Below are 20,491 nucleotides of genomic sequence, written 5' to 3'. Positions count from 1 at the left end.
CATTGTTACTGTTCTCACCTGTAGTCTTGGCTTTTATTAAACCAGCGCTCCTTTTTTTCTCTCAGGCTGGACAGTTTTCCTGCTGTGCATTCAGAGGATTTCGAGGTAAAATCCCACTGCGGCCCAACGACACGTGCTAATATTACACAATAACAACTCTGCAGAATGTACTTCCTCTCCTTATCCTGGTTTGAACTTCTGGTCTTTCTGCCAAGCACTGCAGCACATTAGGATGACAGCAGCTCATTTCAGTATCGATCCCAACATTTCATATCTCACAAAATACACACAGCATAATTGACAAGAAGTCAAGTGTTGGAAAAGTTGACTGTCGATAACTTTTTTATCCTATGGCTTCTTGGTGAAAATATTTACACATTTCATAATTGAAGTACAAGAACTGAGGAGAGTACATAAACGTGGAAGATTACACATCTACTGCGATAGACACCAGCCGACCCCCGTGACCCTGAAAGGGAGCAAGCTGGTCGGAAAATGGATGGATGGATGGATGGATGATTTTGTTGTTAAGGTGTGAGAAAGTTTTTTTTGAAGGGAAGTCAGTAAATGTTGAGGCGTGAATGCCAAGTATTTTATCACATAATTTTTACATAAAGATTTTGAGGCAGCTCTCTCCTCAGAAAAGGTGTTTAGGTTCTAATTTTTACCTCTTGGGTAATGTTTATGGTATTAATGCTTAATTGCCATAATAATAATTAATATTATTTTGTTGTTGCTTATTTTAATTTTTACTTATTTTATTACAATTACAATTTTATTTAGCAGACGGTTTCATCCAAAGTGATGAACAACACAAGCAGTTAGAGTTAATGGAGTTGCTCAACATCCCACAGTAATGACCAAGGTTGGATTCGAACTAGTGACCCTCCAGTTACAAGCCTAATTATTATTGAAATTATTCAAAGTGTTTATATAAATAAATTTGAAATGCCCTACAAACAAACAAAATGGAACCAGAGTCTTTCTTAACAATTCATTTAGCTAAAAACCGGATCGTCACCCGTTAAAAACACATTCTAGCCTTGCCTGTTACTTCCCTTTTCTTTTTCACAGCGACCCCAACATAATATAACAGATTAGATTTTTACTGATTTTGAGAAGTTGTGTAACAACATAATCAGGTTTGATAGACAACACATTTGGGGTTGGACTCACCGATGCAGGCAGACCCGTTGATGTTGGGCTCAAAGCCTTCGTCACAGATGCATCCTCCCACAGGAACCATCCACTCTCCTTCTGTGTTGCAGTGCATACGGGGGGCCGAGCCTCCCTGAGTTTTACTGTGAGGGACACACATCCCGCTCACAGGCACTAAGGCAGTGGCCTCTGCACCAGAGGGAGTCGCTGGGTAGGAGGCCAAGTAGAGGCTGGTGGCCGGACATCGTCGATAGAAGATAGAAACACCCATGAGGGAGACACATGCCCCGCTGTCCACGATGGCCAAGACAAACCTGAGACAACATGGAGGACATCCAGTGGTTGTGTTGTTTGTAACACATGTTAAACAAAGTGGAGATGATTACCCTTGGCGTGTTAACGGGGCAAAGCTGCGTGTCTTGATGTTAATGCGGTTGTATCTGTTGGGCTGGTACTGATGAGGTGAACTGGGCTCCACTTTAGAAAAACTCTTATCCGCTGCAATGGTGTCGATCTTTACCCAACCCTCCCTGGTGTCCTTCTCTCCACTGGATGGCTGGGGAGGCAAAGCAGGAGAAGAGAGGGCAAGTATCGTAAGTAGTTCAGAGAGAACCATTTTAATCACATCTCTGATCATGGACCTGATACCTCAATATCGCAGACATAGTTTACAATCTATAAATTATTACTGTACCACTTTTTTTAATGATGCAAATACTTTCAAATGATTCCAGTTTTAATCATTTAAAAAGAATTAAGTCATTAATTAATGAATAATGTATAGTTTTGTTAAATGATCATTTAATAATAGATAGATAATAAGTCTACTTCTCATTCATCCAAAGAAAGGAGTTATTGACCCTTTTTAAAGGTCATTATCTTATATTCCTTGCATTACAGGATTACCAGACGATGACTCAATGTTAGATTTTGAAGTAAAGAAAAACCCTGTGGAATACGCTATGAAATAAATAATAATAAAACACATCAGAGGTAAAGGCTTTGATGAGTTGATGAGTGCATTTTATTTCCCCAAAAACAAATACATTTGTCCACACAAACAGCATGAATGTCCCACAGACTGCTTATCTTCCTCAGACACACCAGCCCCTTACAAGCTTTAAAGGGTACCAGTGGCACTAGTCATGTACCTTCTGTGTATAACATAAAATGTGCTTAATGTATCACCAATAAACAAAATATGTTTATTTAAAAAACACTTTTTTTTTATACTTTTTGAACAATCCTAAACCTCAACATACAATCCATGGTTGGCTGCCATGTTCGGCTGCATGTCAGGTCAAGTTGTTGATTTCGATGCAATGTTCCAATCTGATTTTTCGAGAAATACTTTTAAAGAAAGTAACCAGACTTAAACTCTTGTGTGATCTTTTGCGAAAGCTTGCAATTACAATTGACTGCTGGAACCCTTTAAAAGGTAATGGAAAATGTCAAAAACACAACATAGTCTAAATGTTGAGAATGTTTTTTTTAAGCAGACTGGAGTAAAATGTCAACGGTAACTATGTAGTCAAAATGTTATGAGTATGACACAAATATATAAGTGGTAGTACATTTATTGAGGCTATTCTAAACTGCAACCATGGCTGGTGACCAAAAGAAGCCATCAATCCTCATCAGATTGTCCAACAATTAGCAGGGTGCTTGTGATCAATACATGTCATGGAATGATGAGGGTTCTGCCCTCTTTGTACAGCATTAGCATGAACAACAATAAATCAATGATAAAAATTTACATTATAGCAGCATCAAACCAGAGAGGACCGAGTGGGTTTTTTTATTCATTTTATGGAACGCTACGGTGAATATTAATCAGAAATGAGTCGCTAAAGATATTAAATATGGAATTCATATCTTTGTTTGGTTTTAGAAGAGGCAGAATATACCAGTAAAACACAAACACAAAAAACAAGACACACACTATATGCTCACAGTGTAACATTGACTGGCTGCAACAACGACAGGTGGGCGTATCCAAGGTCATTTCCTGCTGTACAGCTACAAATAGCCACAAAAATTTTACATACTTTGAATAAATTAATAAGATCACACCATTACCTTCAAACTACAAACACGAAAACATGTTTTGTCATGAAAATGTTATTATTAGAAAATATATTGTTGTATGAATTCCTACAGTATTCTTGGTTCGCTGTGCTGCTGAAGTTTGCATGCCTTTTCAAAGTGCATGGTTTTTCTACATTAAAAAATGAATAAACAATAAAACATGCACTTTGAACTAAATAACAGTATGAAAAAATAACCCCAAGTTCATTGAATGGACTGTAACTGCCCTCTGTGGGGATTGTTTAGTTTTTTGACAAGACCCCAGAATGCAATACTTGAGGTCGTGCTTATTTTACTTTCTTAAATTTTTACTGTTTTTTACATTTTGTTTAGAACATTTCTTTTTTAATATTATATCTATTTATTTTTAGATAACTGTATTTTTTTGTTTTCTATGAATAAAATAAACGATCAAAGACCAAGATATTCATGTTCTTGTGAGAGGATAACTTAAATTGGCAGTGAATCTATTGTTATGCAAGGGAATTCCATCAAAAATCTTGCCTATAGCGCATAATTTCTTAGGAAACAATATTAACCAAGTATAGATGTCCTTATCCTTCTCTTTGAAATGAAAATATATATGACACATGACTGTAAGAGTGAAGCAAAAATCTGGGTTTGATTTGTCCTCTCTGGGCTACTGTAGAAACAAGAAAGTCTGTTCTGAATCCAAAACATTAGTTTCCAAATAAATAAGGAGCTAGCTCACGGTTTTGACCAAAATACCGATACAAACATCAACAATCAACATAGAGCATCCAGTGTTACACCTCACCTCAGCGACCCAGGTCCTCTCCAGCTCTCTCTGAGAGTCGGCCTGTTTGTAAAACAGGGTGAGGGTCTCTTTGCAGGAGGGCGACGGTGAACGCAGGCTGGCACAGTCACGCACAGAGAAACGCAGAGTGACAAAAACCCTCGGCGCTGAGTGTCGGAGCAGGAAAGGGGTAGCCAACCAGTTGTCCTGTAGACGTGGGTTTTGGTTGACATTACAGACCTCAAAGGTTCGAATCAGCTTCCCCCGATCGTCCAGAATGCTGACCTCATCCCACTGAGAGAGAGAAAAAAACAATATTATTAAGAAACATCTGAAATAAGCTCCTCGTCTTTATAAGTAATGTGTGTAAATCTCCCCCATACACACATTAATTCATATAACATACACTTTTTGTAATGTATTTCTCCACCTATAGTTCAATTAGATTGTCAGTTATGAGCAAAGCATCATGTAACAATTTGTAAAATTTTGAGACACTGTTAGTGGGTTACATACATGGCAATTATGATCAGGAAATACGCACCCACACTGCAAATAATCCCAATAAAGACAATTCTGAGATAGTTTCCCCTTGATTTATGCATTCATTTTACTTATCCTTTCTTGAAAATAGTCACGAGCAAGAGTATTACTGAGTTGTTAAATATGCAGGTGTTTCTGGTCCGGGTTTTGCAAAAACTAAAACAGAAATTACAAATAAAAAACAATATCTGCATCAAAGACTGCTGATGTCTGGTCCTGGAGATCCTCTGTCCCACATGTTTGAGATGTCTCCCTACTCTGACACACGAGAATCTAATGATTGTGCCAACATGCATCTCTGCAGAAAGACTGAAATTGAAGGCCTTTAAATTGTTTTTAAGAAAGAAAGCAAGAAAATCATTTCTTTGTAATGTTAATTTTACTACTGATAAATTTCTGCACAGACAAGCTTGTATTTTGTGTTACTTCCTTTTTGGCATTTGCATGTGTGCCATTGTTCACATGTGACAGGTGGCGGGCGCTTGCGTGTCTGACTTGTGACAGCTGTTGTGCAATAAAAATGAGCAAATTTTGAACACGTGTAAATCTGGTTAAAGGACTTGTAGTCGTAGACTGGTCGACACATTGGCTCAGAAAGAGACTATGAGATGAGACAAGAGGCAAATGCAGGCACCAGGTTTAGCTCCACTCATTCTATACATGTTGGTGTCTCGGAGGATGAAAAAATCTCTGCTTTAAGCTGGAATAGCCCCAAGTGACAAGCAGTGCCTTTATTATTGCAAAGGAATCATGTTTAAAGCCTGATCTTCATTATTCTCCAACATAATGGTAAGAGGACAAAAGGTCTCGACACCCCATTGGGATGCATTTGGATTATGTGATGCAGTGCGTGTTTATGTAGCCTATCTTCGTGTGTTTGTGTTCCTTTTTCTGTGTAGATCTGACAGCCAGTGTGGGTTGTTCACAAAGCAGAAAGGGCATTCATATCCAATCCAAATGGAATAATGATAAGATCAGTGAGTTGTCAGTCCTAAAAAGTGAAAGGGCAGTTTTTCCTCTTCCAGGCCTACAGAGAGTTTTTCACTGTCAGACATAGAAACGAGCACATGGTTGGGAGGAGGGACGCAGATGGAGAACAACCCTAAAAACTGTAGAGGAATAGAATTAGACTGAATAAAAAGCACAGCGTCAAGAGAAAACAGATTTAATTTAACTTGTCACCCCACACTAAAACCTTACACCTCATCACGCTACCACCCCTCCCTCCATTATATCTACTTTTTTCCTTTCCTGATGAAAGGAAAAAAATAGGGGGCAACAGGGAGGAGGGTGAATGAATTGTTGGAAAGAGAAGGTAAGAAAGGAACGACTCATCTTTGTGATTTAATTCAAACTGAAATGCCAGAGAGCCACGCTCCGACGTTGGAAAAGAATAGTGGGGGATGGGGTGGTGGTGGTGGTGGTTTCGGGGATTGGTCACAGCTAGGGACACGCACAGGGGACTGCACGCTCGGGCTTCTGCTACATATGTACACACACACACACACACACACACACACATACACACACACAATGCAATTGCATGATGGAAAAGCTGAAAAGGGTAAATAATAAGAGATTGAAATGTTACGCCTATAGCAGAAAATTAATGTTTTGCTGGTTTGAAAGTCAAAAAAGTGCAGATTGAAGATTGAATCTAGGTTGTGCAGGGGAAGAAAATGAATCAGACATCCAGTGGCTTGGAGACGTGAAGGGCAGAGCACATCAAAAGTAGGTGTGGGGGGGTGGGTGGGGTAGAGAGGCTGAAACAAAGACGCCTGTCAGTACAGAAAAAGATTGGAAATCTGATGGGAAGACAGGAAAGCACAAGAGAAGAATATGCACGGACCCTAAGCCTCAGGCAATGTATATATATACAGTATATATATATGTCTGCGGTTCAGGGACAAACAGAGCTGAGACTTTCAACATGGCTGCTGCTTGGTTTAATGGCATGCAACATCGGATTTGTTTGGACGCCCTACCCCCACACCTTGCAGAACCGCTCCATGTTGACAAGTAGTTATGGTAACTCAGGATAAGTTCTAATAATAATAGTAATAATAAAAAATAAACAGGCTTTCACTATACATATGCAGTCTGTATTACAGTGCTAACTATTATGCTCTGCACAGTACACACACACACACGCACACACACACACGCACGCACGCACACACACACACACACACACACACACACACACACACACACACACACACACACACACCTCTCCCTCCTCTCAGCAAGCTGCAGATGTATGCTAACCTATATTACAGCGCTAAATATTAAACTTAAACTTCCCACTTTTCTATAGCAATACATGCTTCCTACAGGCGCTGCACTAGTATATATAAAAAAGGGAAGTGTATAGCGGGTAAAGCAAAGGGTTAAAAAAGAGTACGGCACACTAACCCCCCCTCCTTCTCCTCTGTCTGCCTTTCTACTTCTCTCAGCTTGATGCCCCAGGTCAAATAACCATATCGCCTCCTTAGAAGCACTTCTCATCGAGGGACCATAAAGAATAAAAGAAGGAAAACTCACGCGAACGCTTGCCATGCTCTTTCTCTCTCTCACACACACACACACACACACACACACACACACACACACACACACACACACACACACACACACACGCACACACGCACACACGCACACACGCACACACGCACACACGCACACAGCCTCCTATTAGACGCTACCATCATGGTTCACAGGTTCCTGAAGCACAAGAAGCCCTAATTAATCAACCATCATGTGGAAATATGGCTCGACACTGGAGGCAGACCGAGGCGATAATGACATTGAGTAAAGCTAAAGCTCGGTGTAAGATGAGATAAAAGACTCTCTACGAGTGCACTTGCCTGCCAGATGTTGCTAAAGTAGCTGGTTGGTCTACTTAGTAAAGACTAGCATGTATAATAATGCAGGGTTTATGTTCTACTCAGGCAGTCACAAGGGAGTCCCGTCTGAAGGGACCCGGTGTCACACATGAACAACAATGTATGAATGTGATTATGAGCCACATTAGAAGTGAGCTGCAGTAATCAATCACAGTTGACTGAATTTAACTGACCTACCAGTTGACCCTCACACAGTCACGCAACACAAATAACAATTAGTAACTGCCCCGAAACACACCACCAAGCGACCTACAATGATTTACACAGCTACAGGCAATGTGGCAACCTGAAATAAAATCCCTTCAAGGATGTAAGATCTATTGTTCAACCTCAGCAATTCCATCTTGACATTTATCGTAGGCAATGGCTCTCAACCCTGATGAGAGAAATCCACGCTGTAGTTAAAATGTAACATTTATTGATTGTTTACTCAGCAGATATGATTAGTTTTTCATTCCAATTGGGTTTATCAACAATTTTCTTGGTTATTTTACATTGTTGATATATTTATTTGTTTTTAGAGCATCCAAGGATGCAAAGGACTGCAAATTCAAGACCAATAAGGAGTTTTCATGTGATTTTACCTATTCTTGGTAGCTTTAAATCAAATAATGCAAAAATAATTGCGATAACTGTAATATCACAATTATTTATCAAACAATAATGGTACCAAGACAATCTGTAATGGTGACATCCCTACATATAGGACCCAGTTGGCCAGATCGAAAAAAATCCATGTGATTTTCAGAAAGAAAAATTCAAATTGTGGTGTTTGTGTTTTCATTTGTAAGAATTATTGTAATTCAAATTTGCAATGTAATTTTCCAGAATTCAGAGTGATAATTTGCAGGGGAAAAAATCTGGTTTTAGAAAAAAAATAGTGATTTAATAGTATAGCAAATAATGTAGTACTCCAAGCCCTATTGTAATTTGGTGGAGCTTTATTGAATTTAAGAATATGGAGGGACTGAGATATTTACATTTTATTTAGTGATTTACAAAGAGTCATATTCTTGCTATAATTTTTACTCAAAACATGTGCAAACCTCACTCCACGTGCTAATAAGGAGTACAAAGACCAGGGAATCAGGACTGCGTGTCATCAGCGTGTCACAATGCGCCCTCATTCCATTTAGCGCATTTCCCTCTAATGAATATGCATAGGAGGCGGATTTCCCAGGGGCAGCAAAAATATGGGAGGAGGAAATACAAATAAATTAATGCAGGGGAAGCAATGCGATTCATGAAATTTGGAACTGTTCGTGGTGATTGTTTTAGCATGGAAAAATTGTACCACTGAAAAGCAGGTGCAGACACACACGCAGTTGACAGAAAACACAGCGGAGATGGAAAAAAGGCTCCAGTTTGTATGTGTGTGTGTGTGTGATTGCATGCGTGCGTGCGTGTGAGAGAGAGAGAGAGAGAAAAAAAGGCTGGAAGTGCGGCCCCGGCGGCAGCGGTGCAGATGGTCTCTGTGCGCAGAGATGGATATATGGAGAAGACAATGAATCGATGTAGCTTCGGACGCACTGCTCCAGTCTGTGTCGTTCTCTCCATGTTTTCACCGTCAAAGTGTTGATGTCAGGCCAGAATCAATGGATCAGATGAGTAATTTACGCAGTGGTGATCACTGATGGCGCATTGGTCTGAGAGTGTGCGTGACACAGCGCTGCTCAGACCTACTGGATGATGGTCAGTAGATCATCTTCAAATAATGCAGACTGATTGACTTACTTGCTGCATTAACTCAGATCAATGGTAGATCAATAGGACAGTTTCTGTTCAAATCTGCCGATTTTCCATGGACTGATCAGAGCAATGTTACAGGACCTGACGGAGCACCCACATTAAATTAGGGAGAAAAAATATCATCAGGTTTTTAAGTTGTTTTATTTAGTTTTCTACATTATTATATGTTTGAGCAGCAGACAGAGATTTCCATCTGCCTGAAACTTTACTTCCTCAAATGTCACTGTGCTTGTGTGCATTGACGTCTTCACATTAAACAAGCAAAGCGCTCATTTAAATAGGGGCGGTCTGCTCCAGTTCTGCTCGTGCACTAATGATTGCTACAATCTTAGTAAAATCCGCGCTGCAGGTGAGGAAACCGTGTCACTAACGGATTTAGGGAAGCAACTGGATTACCACCCTTTATTTCAAATCTTTGTGAATCCGCCCCTTGATGTTTTGGAAGGCTGAATTTGGCCCACGTTCCTTGAGTTTGACACATGTGACCTATACCTTCTTCATTGTTGTCACTTTTTGGATGTTTCAAGTTTCAAGACCTAATAATTATTTTGAAAAGATCTTCTACATCCAGAATTTCTACGAGTATTAGTTCATTCAATGGCACTAAAACGTATAATAATGAAAGCTAAAGTGTACAAATCTTCCCAGGAAATGTTTTACGCCCACATTGATCCTGGCACCTATGATTAGTTACACAATGAGCAGTTTCCATCTTCCTGTTTTACTGAGCTGTTGTTGTGTTCAACAAATCAACTCGTCTCCAAGTGTTTATTTAAGAAATGCGATCATAAAAACCGCCTCCTACTTTCTGTGAGGGTAAAGTCAATCTGAAGAATAGCCTGGAGAGACTGCCCCACATCACATGAAGATGTGATGTTATTAATCCTGACAGTTGCCATTAAACAAATACAATGAATATCTGTTCTCCATCTAAAACATTACCTAACACACTTTTGGCACAGCTGTTGTTTTTTTTCTTTTAATGGCTTGTTGCCAACTAAATAAAACGAACACACTCAGAATATTGTTGTAAATTCAGGTTCTTCTGCCACATTGATCATGTGATCAAGACCTTAAGTGACTGTTCTTTGCCTGGGGAGTACCTACAAAACACGGTTGTTGAAGCTAATAAAAAAAGGTTGTTCAAGCCATAACAAACCTTCTCTGGTCGTAAGCACAACAACCAAGTAGCAGCCGCAAAAAGGAAGTCTTTTTTAAAGCAATATAGTTTAATGTAACTGCTCGAATCCACAACCCTTAAGAATTAATGTGGAAACACCAAGAACGATTCAGCTGGACACATTTTTTTTTTAAAAAAATAGACATGATGTAATTCTACACAATATTTAAGGTAAGTGTGTTTGAGAACATGTGGTTATATTGTGCAGTTTTTACTACGACACTGGTCTAAAACTGGAAGATTAATGATCATCTGAGGGAGCCTTCCACTGTCGTAAATGACCATTAGCGATCAAACAAGATCATTTGTGTGAAAAAATGTGTGTTTTTTTTTTTTTTATTGCATACCAAAGTGTTCAATTCTTCATTATATTAACACTACAAAGCCTAGTGATTACAACCATGTGGAACATGTGTGCAACACATTTCAGCCACCACAGCAGCAGCTGGAAACCACATTGTTCCTTAGATCACTCCTTACCCCTGTGTCCGGATAGGTGGTCCAGCCCAGCTCTGAGGTAGACTCCGTTGTGTCCAGCAGCATCACTGTAGGATGAAGATGAGAGAAACATCAGGTGTGAGGATTTAAGGAAGTATACGTGGGTATCCGCTCCAATAATGACTGACAGAGCTAGTGTAAGAAACTTAGTCATGTGATTGTGAAAACAAAATGAAATAATGAATTAACTCCTAAACTCGTGCTTTATCATGTAAAGGAGGGGTGTCAAACTCATTTTTACTCAGGGGCCAAACACATTCCAGTTTGGTCTCAAGTGGGTCACATGATTGTCGGGGAAAGTGAATAATTTTAACATTATTGCACCCTAGTTTGCACTTCCATATATGACCTACATATAAACAGAACGTAAGGGACCCACAATGTCAAAGCATGAAAGGACAGATACAGTATCAGTGCTGGATCTCATTCTCAATGTTCACATTTTTTGACCAATTTTTGTGTAATATAGGGACATTTTGAGGGATTATTTGTAAGAAATTGTAGGATTTTAGAAGACTGGAGCATTCTTTTGACAATTGGGATTAGATATCAATTGAAAAATGACTGTATGATAAAAGCACAGGGACACGGTGAGCCCCTGCAAATATTGTGGAGTTTCATTGAATTTGTGAATTTGGCGGGACTGCGATTTCTAGAACTGACTAAGTTGGTAATATTCACATTTTGGCTTTCTCCTGCGGACGGAATTGGATGCCCAAAAATGCCGGCGTTTCACACATATGGGCTCTGAGGCAAAGGTTACAGGTTTTCCTTGATGTAGTGTCAGCTCAAAATACAAGCTGCAATGCAAACTGAAAAAAAAATCCAACAAAAAATATGTATAAATGCTATAATAAACTACTTGGTTGTATTCGCTATGCTCCGTCTACATTTTGGTGATACTGTCAACTCATGAAAAAGTCCCATTTTAACCTTGGATTATCAAATTAAATACCGGAAACCCACAAACTGCAAAAAAAAAAAAAAAAGTATATTTTAGTATAAACAATAATGGCTCAATATTTTACTCAAGTAAAAGTAAAAAAGTACACATTCCTAAGAAGTAGGTACAAAATTGATGACTTTTTTGTGGTGTTTTCCTTACTTTCTGCAGGTAATGACCCTTGGAATAAATAAATAAAAGGGTGTTTTCAGGGCAGATAACCCTAAAAAGTAACATTACTTTATGAGTAACAATGGCTTTCTCCTCTGTTTGTCAATTTCTTCTATACTGATTTACTTCAGTGTCTGCATTTGTTTGAAGAATCTCCCATGAAGCTGTCTGCTCTCAGTTGCCATATACAGTTGGTAATTCCCATCAGAAACTGTCGGAAATTCCCCAAAATGGCACATAAACCGCTCCCTGGCAACGCCACTCACTTTGTTGTTCTTCTTCTTGTTGTTGTGTATGCTAGCTAAAATCGCTACTCCTCTGTTAGTCGTGAACGGCTCGGGCTGAAATTTGGTAGGCATAATCTATGGATGTGTACGCATCGACGCTCGGAGCCCAATTTTTGATTTTGGGCCCCAAAATAATTCAACGTAGATTATGATTATGCCTCGCACAATCTTTTTTAGGCGATTTCCATTAAAGTTGTTTTCTCATTTATTTGTGTGTCAAATATTGCGACAGTTGGTGGTGCCGAATCATTGACGTTGCGCGGGCCCGGCCGTAGTTCATCCAAACTTGTTTTTCAAAAGTAATCAGTAGAAAGTTCAGATATTTCTGTAAACATTTAATAAAAAAAACAGTCTTTAGAAGAGTAAACATTACTATGCCTTCATCCTGGACAGGACACAGTCCATCACAGGGCAAACATTGATGGACACACAACCACTCACTCACCCATTCTCTCCTACAGGTAATCAACTGCCATTATCATGACATACATGTTTTCAGATTGTGGGAGGAAGACAGAGTACCCTTGCAAGCACAGGGAGAACATGCAAACTCCACACAGAAAGGACCCATCCCAGGGTTTGAACCCAGGTAGGATCATCTGTAGTATCACTACTGTCTGCACTCTTTGGAAATGTGTCCTAAATACAGGTAAACCAACAGTAAAATTAGCCAAGTATGTTTAACTGCAAAGGAAAGCAAACCCCACAGCTTGGAATCAAAAGGTTTACAGGATAAAGATGAGACAAGGTTATCTCTAAGGATTAAAAACTACAGGGTGAGAAATCTAGGACTTCAAATATGCTTTGATCACCTTTGATTAGAGGCCACTAATAGTTGGTCTACTATGAACAAATGTGTGCCAATGTATAAGCTTTATTCTCTTTGATTTAATATCCCTCCCATGAAAAATAAGCACTGACTCCAGCTGTGTGCATCTGTCTGAGCTCATCAAAATTCTTGATGCTGATATTTTCATTCGTTTGATCTAAATTGGACCAACCAGTGTAATTACAGATTACATTGTTTTTAATTCAAATGGCCATAGCAGTTACCGTCTGGTTTTGTACTAACTCAATGAGCTGATGAGCAGGAACATGAACCAAAGGGAGCCTCCGTTTTGGTGCTGAGTTTATTCATGTACCCTGATCCTTAAAGGGAACACGGGAATAGCGCACGACTCTTGAGTTAGAGAGTATTTTCACATAATTTGCTTTTTGATTTAAAGTGCTTTCAAAAGAAAAGCTGGCAAAGAAATCAAACTCACTGACACACAGACGCATGCACAGTGACTTTAATTCTGAGTGCTGCGTTCTGACACATGGCAGCTTCCCACACACACAAAAAACTAAAGCCCTTGATTTTTTTCCATTAGTATTCCCAAAACGTGGAGGCCGCTGTTCCCGTCAGTCTGGCACAGTTTGTGTTCGACTCTGATGTAAAGCCGTCGATTGAATGTGAGCCAAACTTTGCCGTGAACTCAGAGGTGGCAAAAAAAAAAACAAAAAAAAAAACATCAGACCTCAGGTTTGGAAGCTCGAACAGATGGAAGTGATGAAGAAAAATACTCCACGCCTGATTTCATCAGGCACAACATTGGACTTTAATGGTTGTGAACAATGCACACACACACATCTACAAAACACACACACACAGCTGCACTCAACTGCCTGTGTTGACAAAATAAACAACTCCTCCCACTGGCCTAGTACAAATTTAATGCCATCATTTCTATTTCATGCCACACCTTCGTCAGCAAAGCGAAGATTTCTAATTTTCTCTCTGACAAACTGAAGAGAAACAGTACCGTGTTTTTTGGGCGAGCGCACACGCAATAATTCACAAAAGCACCTCATTTGACCTAAACACCAGAAACTCAGATGCTCACATCTATTTTAACAAGTATTTAATAGGCAAAAAAGTACACAATAGACACGTGATGGTCAAATTTGCTGATCTAAAGACCCAGGATACTTTAACAAGCTAACGATTCTACATTTGAAAAGAGAAAAATGGCTCTTGTTTACTGCATATTTGATATTTACTCCTTTACTGTATAGTTTCATGTTGTGAGGCTCTCACGTTTGCTCTTTTAAGGATGTCCCTTAACGGGAGGATTACATGGCGGGGGGTTCAAAGTGCTTCATGTGTCTCATTGCATGACATTATCAAGCTGCATAATTCACCACGACGTCCAAGATCAGAATTGAGAGCTGTGTAACGCACATGTTTCATGGATTAACTGAAGTCCCATCATTGTGTGCGTGTGTGTGTGTGAGGGGAAGCCTGTGACACAGCCAGTGTGTGCGTGTGTGTGTGTGTGTGTGTGTCACCAGCAGCCATGGCAGAGGAGGACATTTACTGCTAGGTCCACTTGAAAGTAAAAGCCCCTTTATTTAACTCTGTGTGTACACCAAGACAACACACACACTAGCGCTGTTAGTGGACCGTCTGCAGGCCTGAGACACTCAAAGTTTGTCCCTGCCCCGTTTGGAAAACTGCTGAGTCTGCAATCTGGACCTGAGTGCTGTTGTAATGCACGGCGGAGGCTCTCGCGTCTCATCTCCACTCTCATCTTTCACTCACTTCACTCGATACCTTCTCTACCTTCACTTTGTCCCCTTGTCCCTCTCATCCTCCGCGTGTGTGTATTATTCATTTCCAAAGTGTCGTCAGGCTACGTTAAATAGGAAGATGTGCGGCGCTCCATTATTGATGTCAGACCTGCTATTTGTTTTGGAAAAGCTTTGAAGAGTGGGATAAAGGAGACAATAATGAGATGGGAAAGGGAGACAGAGGAGAACAGAGAGCGCGATTATAAAAGAAGAGGATGATAGCATTGTGTTTGTGCATATGATTGTGTTTCTTTCACCTTTGCACCCTCACTTTCTCGCTCCCTCGCTGTAGCTCTGTGCGCGGTGTGGGTGTAAAAGCTCTGTTCTCTTGTTGCAGAGGTGACCTGCATTAGTTCACGACCGTCCCCTCTACCACTGGAGTGTTCCATGCTGCTGCTCAATGACCCTCTCCCCGCGCCACACTTTCCCTCTCTGTGTGGCCACGCGTGTGCCAACACTCTCCAGCGCTAAGTGTAGCGATGTCATCCATGTCATGCCTCTTTGACGGCAAATGTAGGCTACTTTGCTGCACATTTCCAGGCAGCACGGCAGAGCAGCCCCTCCTCATGCTCAGCAAGACTACAGGTATTAATATTAACGTGGGAAGGAGAGGTGTGAGCACGTCAACATGGAGGTAAGTGCAACAGCACAGAGTCGGTGAGCATCAGTTAGCAGTGAGAAGACAAGGCAAAAAAAAAGTGTTTTTCATCCACGCATCCATCAATTCCCAGCCTTGCTCAGGGGTGTCAAACTCATTTAGTTCAGGGGCCAAATGTGAAGAAGTAATTGGGCCACAGATTTTATGCAGGAAAATTAGTAATTTCATTATTATTGAGTCCTAGTTTACACTTCTACGTATACATAAAATACAAAATATGTAAGAAACTGACAATATCCAAGCAATAAGTGATAGATAGCAGTCCTAATTGGAACTTCACGTTAAATGTTCTAGATTTTTTTAATTAAGGGAAATATTATCATAATTTGAGGAATATTGAAGGATTTTGTAAGAATTTTAAGTTTTTTCAACAGTTAAGCATAAAAAATGACAGTCATCATGCTATATAAGCACCGGGAAAACTATGAGCCCCTGTAAATATTGTTGAGCTTCATTTACACAATGATTCATGTTTTTTCTGTTTAGTTTTTGTTTTTTACTTTCTCCTGCGGGCCGAGTTGAATGGTGTAAAGCTCTGGATTTGGCCCCCGGGGCTCGAGTTTGACACATATGCTTTATATATTACATATCCTCCCACCCACATACAGTCAGTCAGTCAAAGCAAAGGCCGACATCAAACCAGCATGACAAAGAACCACAGCGAGAAAGTCAGAGAGACAGCAGTAAGAGTTGAAGAGAGGAGGGAAAGATGGATTAACACGGATCCAGGAATAAACAAGCATGAGTCAAAGGGTGTTGTGAAAAAAAATATGAAGGTAAAAGGCAACGAAAGTGTTGCGACAGCAAACAGTACTTAAACACAGTTTGATGACAGAGCAACGGAGCCTGTAAAGAGTGGATGCACAAGCAGCAACAGGAGCAAAGCAGACGGCATCACAGAAACTTTCTCTCTTTGCCTCAATTACAAACAAGAGAAGTGAAGTCACCAACGACTGAAGGAGCTCGTCAAAGCTGTGCGTGTTATTTTGTTGCCTCCATTTCCTAATTTGCTCATTTTTTTTAATCCTCACACAAAGAAAAATGTTTCAGCTTTTGAAATAAATAAAATGTTCCTTCTGCTTGAGAGGAATGACTGATTTTGAGAGAAAATAAAGGATTTATTCAAGCCTGTCAGATTTAAAGTTTGACAAGTTAGACATTTGCAAAAATTATTTCAAGATGGAAAAAAAAAAAAACAAACAATTGTTCATCTACTGGTTCTTCTTTTAATCCATTCATCTTTGTTTTATTTGTGCTTGCATCACAAAGCGCTGCCGACGATCACAGACCCCCCACCCCCCACCCACCCAAAAGATGACAACTTATTTATTTTTAATATTAAACAAACCCATAAAAAATTAACAAAGATCATTTCTTTAAACATGTCCCCTACCCATTTATTCATTTATTCATTCATTCATTGACTTATTGCTAAATTAACAACAACATTAGATAAATGGGCTATTATCATTTAATAGGGCTGGGCAAAAATATCAATTTAATCGATTTATCTCATTTGTAGACAAAAACAATTTTTATTTTAATATTTATTTTATTTAAAAAAAGATATATATATATACACATTTATTTTTTTCTCTCTCTATTCCCATCCCAGTTTTTTCAGACTTTTTCGCGTTCCGTCCTTGAGGGTTACCGTAGCACGATGTGAGCCAGCCCCTTCTTTGTTCACATGTGTTTGCCCTTTGAGTAGGCCGTGTGCCACAGGCATGTTTAATGTTTTATTCGCACTATGCTGAGATGCTAAGGGAAGAGACTATTATCTTTATAATTGTAATGTTGTATTGCTGTCGCACTTTTGCCTAAACCTGGATAAAGCTTGAAATTGTTTAATGACAGAGCCTCATTTACTTTTTATTTTGGAAATGTTTGATGCATTTCAATTCTTGAGGACAATCACAGCAATAAGGTTGCACTTTTGACAATATATCTGATGTCTGCATTGAAAAAAAGAAATAATCGAAAATTGAATCGAAACTCAAATTTTACTTTAAAAAATTGGATATTTTTTTTTAGGAAAAATTGTTCATCCCTATCATTGAATTCCTGGTCTTATTTGATGATTTTTCTGGGTGACATTTTCCAGTGGATCAGACACAGCACCTACAGGCTGTTGTTTCTTGACTTCAGAAAAACAGGTGAATGTTGTAAATCTTCCTGTTTTACTAAAGGCTAAAATTTCTAATTTATGGGAGACAAGATGACCATAGGTTCTTTAGACTGTGAGGAGAAATCCTCTAACGGAGAAAAAACACATATCCACAGGGAGAACATGCAAACTCCCCACAGAGAGGTCCCGATGTCATGCTATTCAGCAGAAGCGCTACACACTATGGCACTGTGCTGCCATTTCTTTGAAATTGAGTTTTTCCACATTTTTATCAAGTCTATCTATGTGGTTTGGTCCACGAGAGTTTGATTGTCAGTTTCATGTAGATAGGAAGGCATGATTGGCACAAAAAAAATAAAGTAAAAGGAATTTAGAATATACCAAAAAAAGAAAGGAAACCCAGAAACTTATTCTGTTCTGCACAAAACCTGCTGCAAACAGGTTTTCATTACCATCATCCCTCTCCTTTACCACTATGGAAAGGAATGTAAGCTTAAGAGGAGATCAGTTTTCGGTAATCGCTCATTCATTTCTCAGCGGTGAACCTTCAGACACACATTTAACCCTCAGACTGTTTAGACGCTGCCAACACACAAACTGCCAAACAGTGGCTTTCGTCTGAAACTTAAAACTCCAAATTACATTCCTGTGTCGCAGCAGCTCACTCATCTTTCATTTACATTATGACTCAAAGCCGATGTTCATCCTCACAGTGTCGTTATCTCTGACGCTATCTTCCACCACACTGGCTGATTCAAGGGACGCAAAGAGCCTCAGTCCTCAGCCCACTCCTTCAACTTCCACCTCTCATGCAGCAGATGTGTCATTCATCCAAAAAAAGCAACAACAAATCTCGTTGCCAAATTACAAGATCAAGCTATAGAAAATTGCCAGACCACAGCTCAGTGTCATGTGTCTTTTCAATTTTGGAGATGAATTTGTCCTGGAGGCCTGGCGCTGTGTGGTACGTGCTGCTTATTCTCGTCACACCTTTTCTAATTTTTTATGTCTTCAAAGAGTAGTTTAATACACCCAGGATCAGGTTGGTAATCTCTAATTAAAACCCAATTAGAGCCAGAAGCAAGAGCTGGTTAGGATGACAGCCTAGTGACCTTCATGTGAAAATACAAACAGAGCTGCGAGTTCTCCCCGTCTACTGGTTTTCTTTATAGAGGCCAAAAGTATTTGGCCCGTTGACCTGAAAAAGTAAGAATACTATTTCTCTTCAAGGATTTCAATAATTATTCATTGTTTCTGTTTTTAATAATGGTTGCTTTCCCACTTTAAACGGATACTCAACCGAAAACTGTTTATATCCTTTACTGATAACAATCAGGAAAAGATTTGCACATGCAATAAAAAGCCCTTAAAACACACACTTGTGGAGGATGACATGTTTGACTATCTGTGACATAGCGATAGGGCTGGGAGTCATAGACCAAAACTCATATCTCAATATGTTTTCTCAAAATGCTGGTATACAATATGGATCTCGATATTTTTCACCAAATAAAGTCTTAACAGAAAGACAATTCTGGGTTAGATTTGTTGATGCAAGATGCCACACAGGCACATTTATTGACAAACAGACAAACAATATGTGCCACTTTTTGCTTTTTCTCCTCAGTCTAAGGGACAGAACATGTGAGTTCTATAGTGTGGCTTATTTAGGGAAAGGTCTGGGTTAGGATGCATTCAGAAATCCACCTAACTGTGTTGTTTATGCTGTTCTGAAAAGTAGCTGGAGCGACTCCTAAAACAAGTATTTTTTGTTCCAAAATAAGCAATAAATAAAAATATATTGATATAAGCAATATTGTAATTTTTAATATCGCCAAAACAAAAAATCACGATATATCTTGACTCTTGCTTTATTGCCCAGGCCTACATAGTGATTATTCAAGGAAGTGCACCATTTCTCTAACTCCAGTTGGTTCTATGAGGTCGTATGAGCTGGTTTAAGGTGTTTTCCTTGTTCATTTGAAACCAATGCATGGATCTGTCAGTGACATTCAAATGCTGCACTGAATAGCATCAAGTCCTATTTCTAATTTCCTTAGAAGTGCAACATCAAAATCTGTCCACCGTAATGAACTAATGTTCTTTGCAATACCGTCATAATGTCCAAGGAACTGGATGGCATGTAACTGCAGACAAACGCCAGATTGAAATGCTGTTTGTTCAGAAATGTTCTATAGGACAGGAAATATATTTTTAATTCTACAATAAAACTATCCTCAAAAGTGCAGTCTTGTGATGAGTTGTGTATTGCTTGAAAATAATGGTTTCTTGATTGTGTCCAAAGGTCATTGGCGCTTTAAAATAAAATGTTTACTTTACTATATTCAGACAAAAACCTAATATGTCACAAATAACTTTGACTCAAGGACTTTTAGTTATTAAGCTGTAAATTAGTCAAATGTCTCTAGAGCTAAGAAATACAGTAAGTATACCCATATTTCAACCGAAATAAGAATTTTGTGCACTTTTTTCTTCAAACACTGCTATATCAAACTGATTCCCAATGAGGAACTATGTAACATAACACATGAAATATTATCCATTTCCAGTGGGTTTGTGCAGCCCATTTGCTGTGCAAATAAAATGTGTTTAATGATCTTGCCATGCCGTGATTTAGGCTTCCCTAACGATCTTTGGTTAATTTCTGGATATACATACAGCCCAGTGAACATCTCCTCATCTCCACTCGACTGTGATGGAACAAGCTGGAGGGGCATCAGGTGCACGTCCTGCCTGCTCAGGCCTCCCCCAGCACTGAGTTAAATCCAAGCGAACATGCAACACAGATCTA

General features: G+C 39.4%; 1 protein-coding gene across 1 annotated transcript in view; it reads right to left on the bottom strand.

The window, feature by feature from the left end:
• The window catches only part of ephb6 (eph receptor B6), a 41,657-nt gene that overhangs the window by 19,644 nt on the left and 1,522 nt on the right, over positions 1–20,491 (bottom strand). Inside the window, exons 2-5 of the mRNA XM_028470389.1 lie at positions 10,862–10,926; positions 4,025–4,297; positions 1,545–1,714; positions 1,177–1,472 (exon numbers count right to left, since the gene is read on the bottom strand). Coding sequence (XP_028326190.1) covers positions 1,177–1,472; positions 1,545–1,714; positions 4,025–4,297; positions 10,862–10,926 — 804 coding nt within the window. The remainder of the gene's footprint in view (positions 1–1,176; positions 1,473–1,544; positions 1,715–4,024; positions 4,298–10,861; positions 10,927–20,491) is intronic.

This window comes from Gouania willdenowi, chromosome 16 (genome assembly GCF_900634775.1).
Source record: "Gouania willdenowi chromosome 16, fGouWil2.1, whole genome shotgun sequence".
NCBI classification, from domain to species: domain Eukaryota; kingdom Metazoa; phylum Chordata; class Actinopteri; order Blenniiformes; family Gobiesocidae; genus Gouania; species Gouania willdenowi.
The sequence above is the reverse complement of the archived record's forward strand: the minus strand, read 5'-3'. Positions and strand labels throughout refer to the sequence as shown.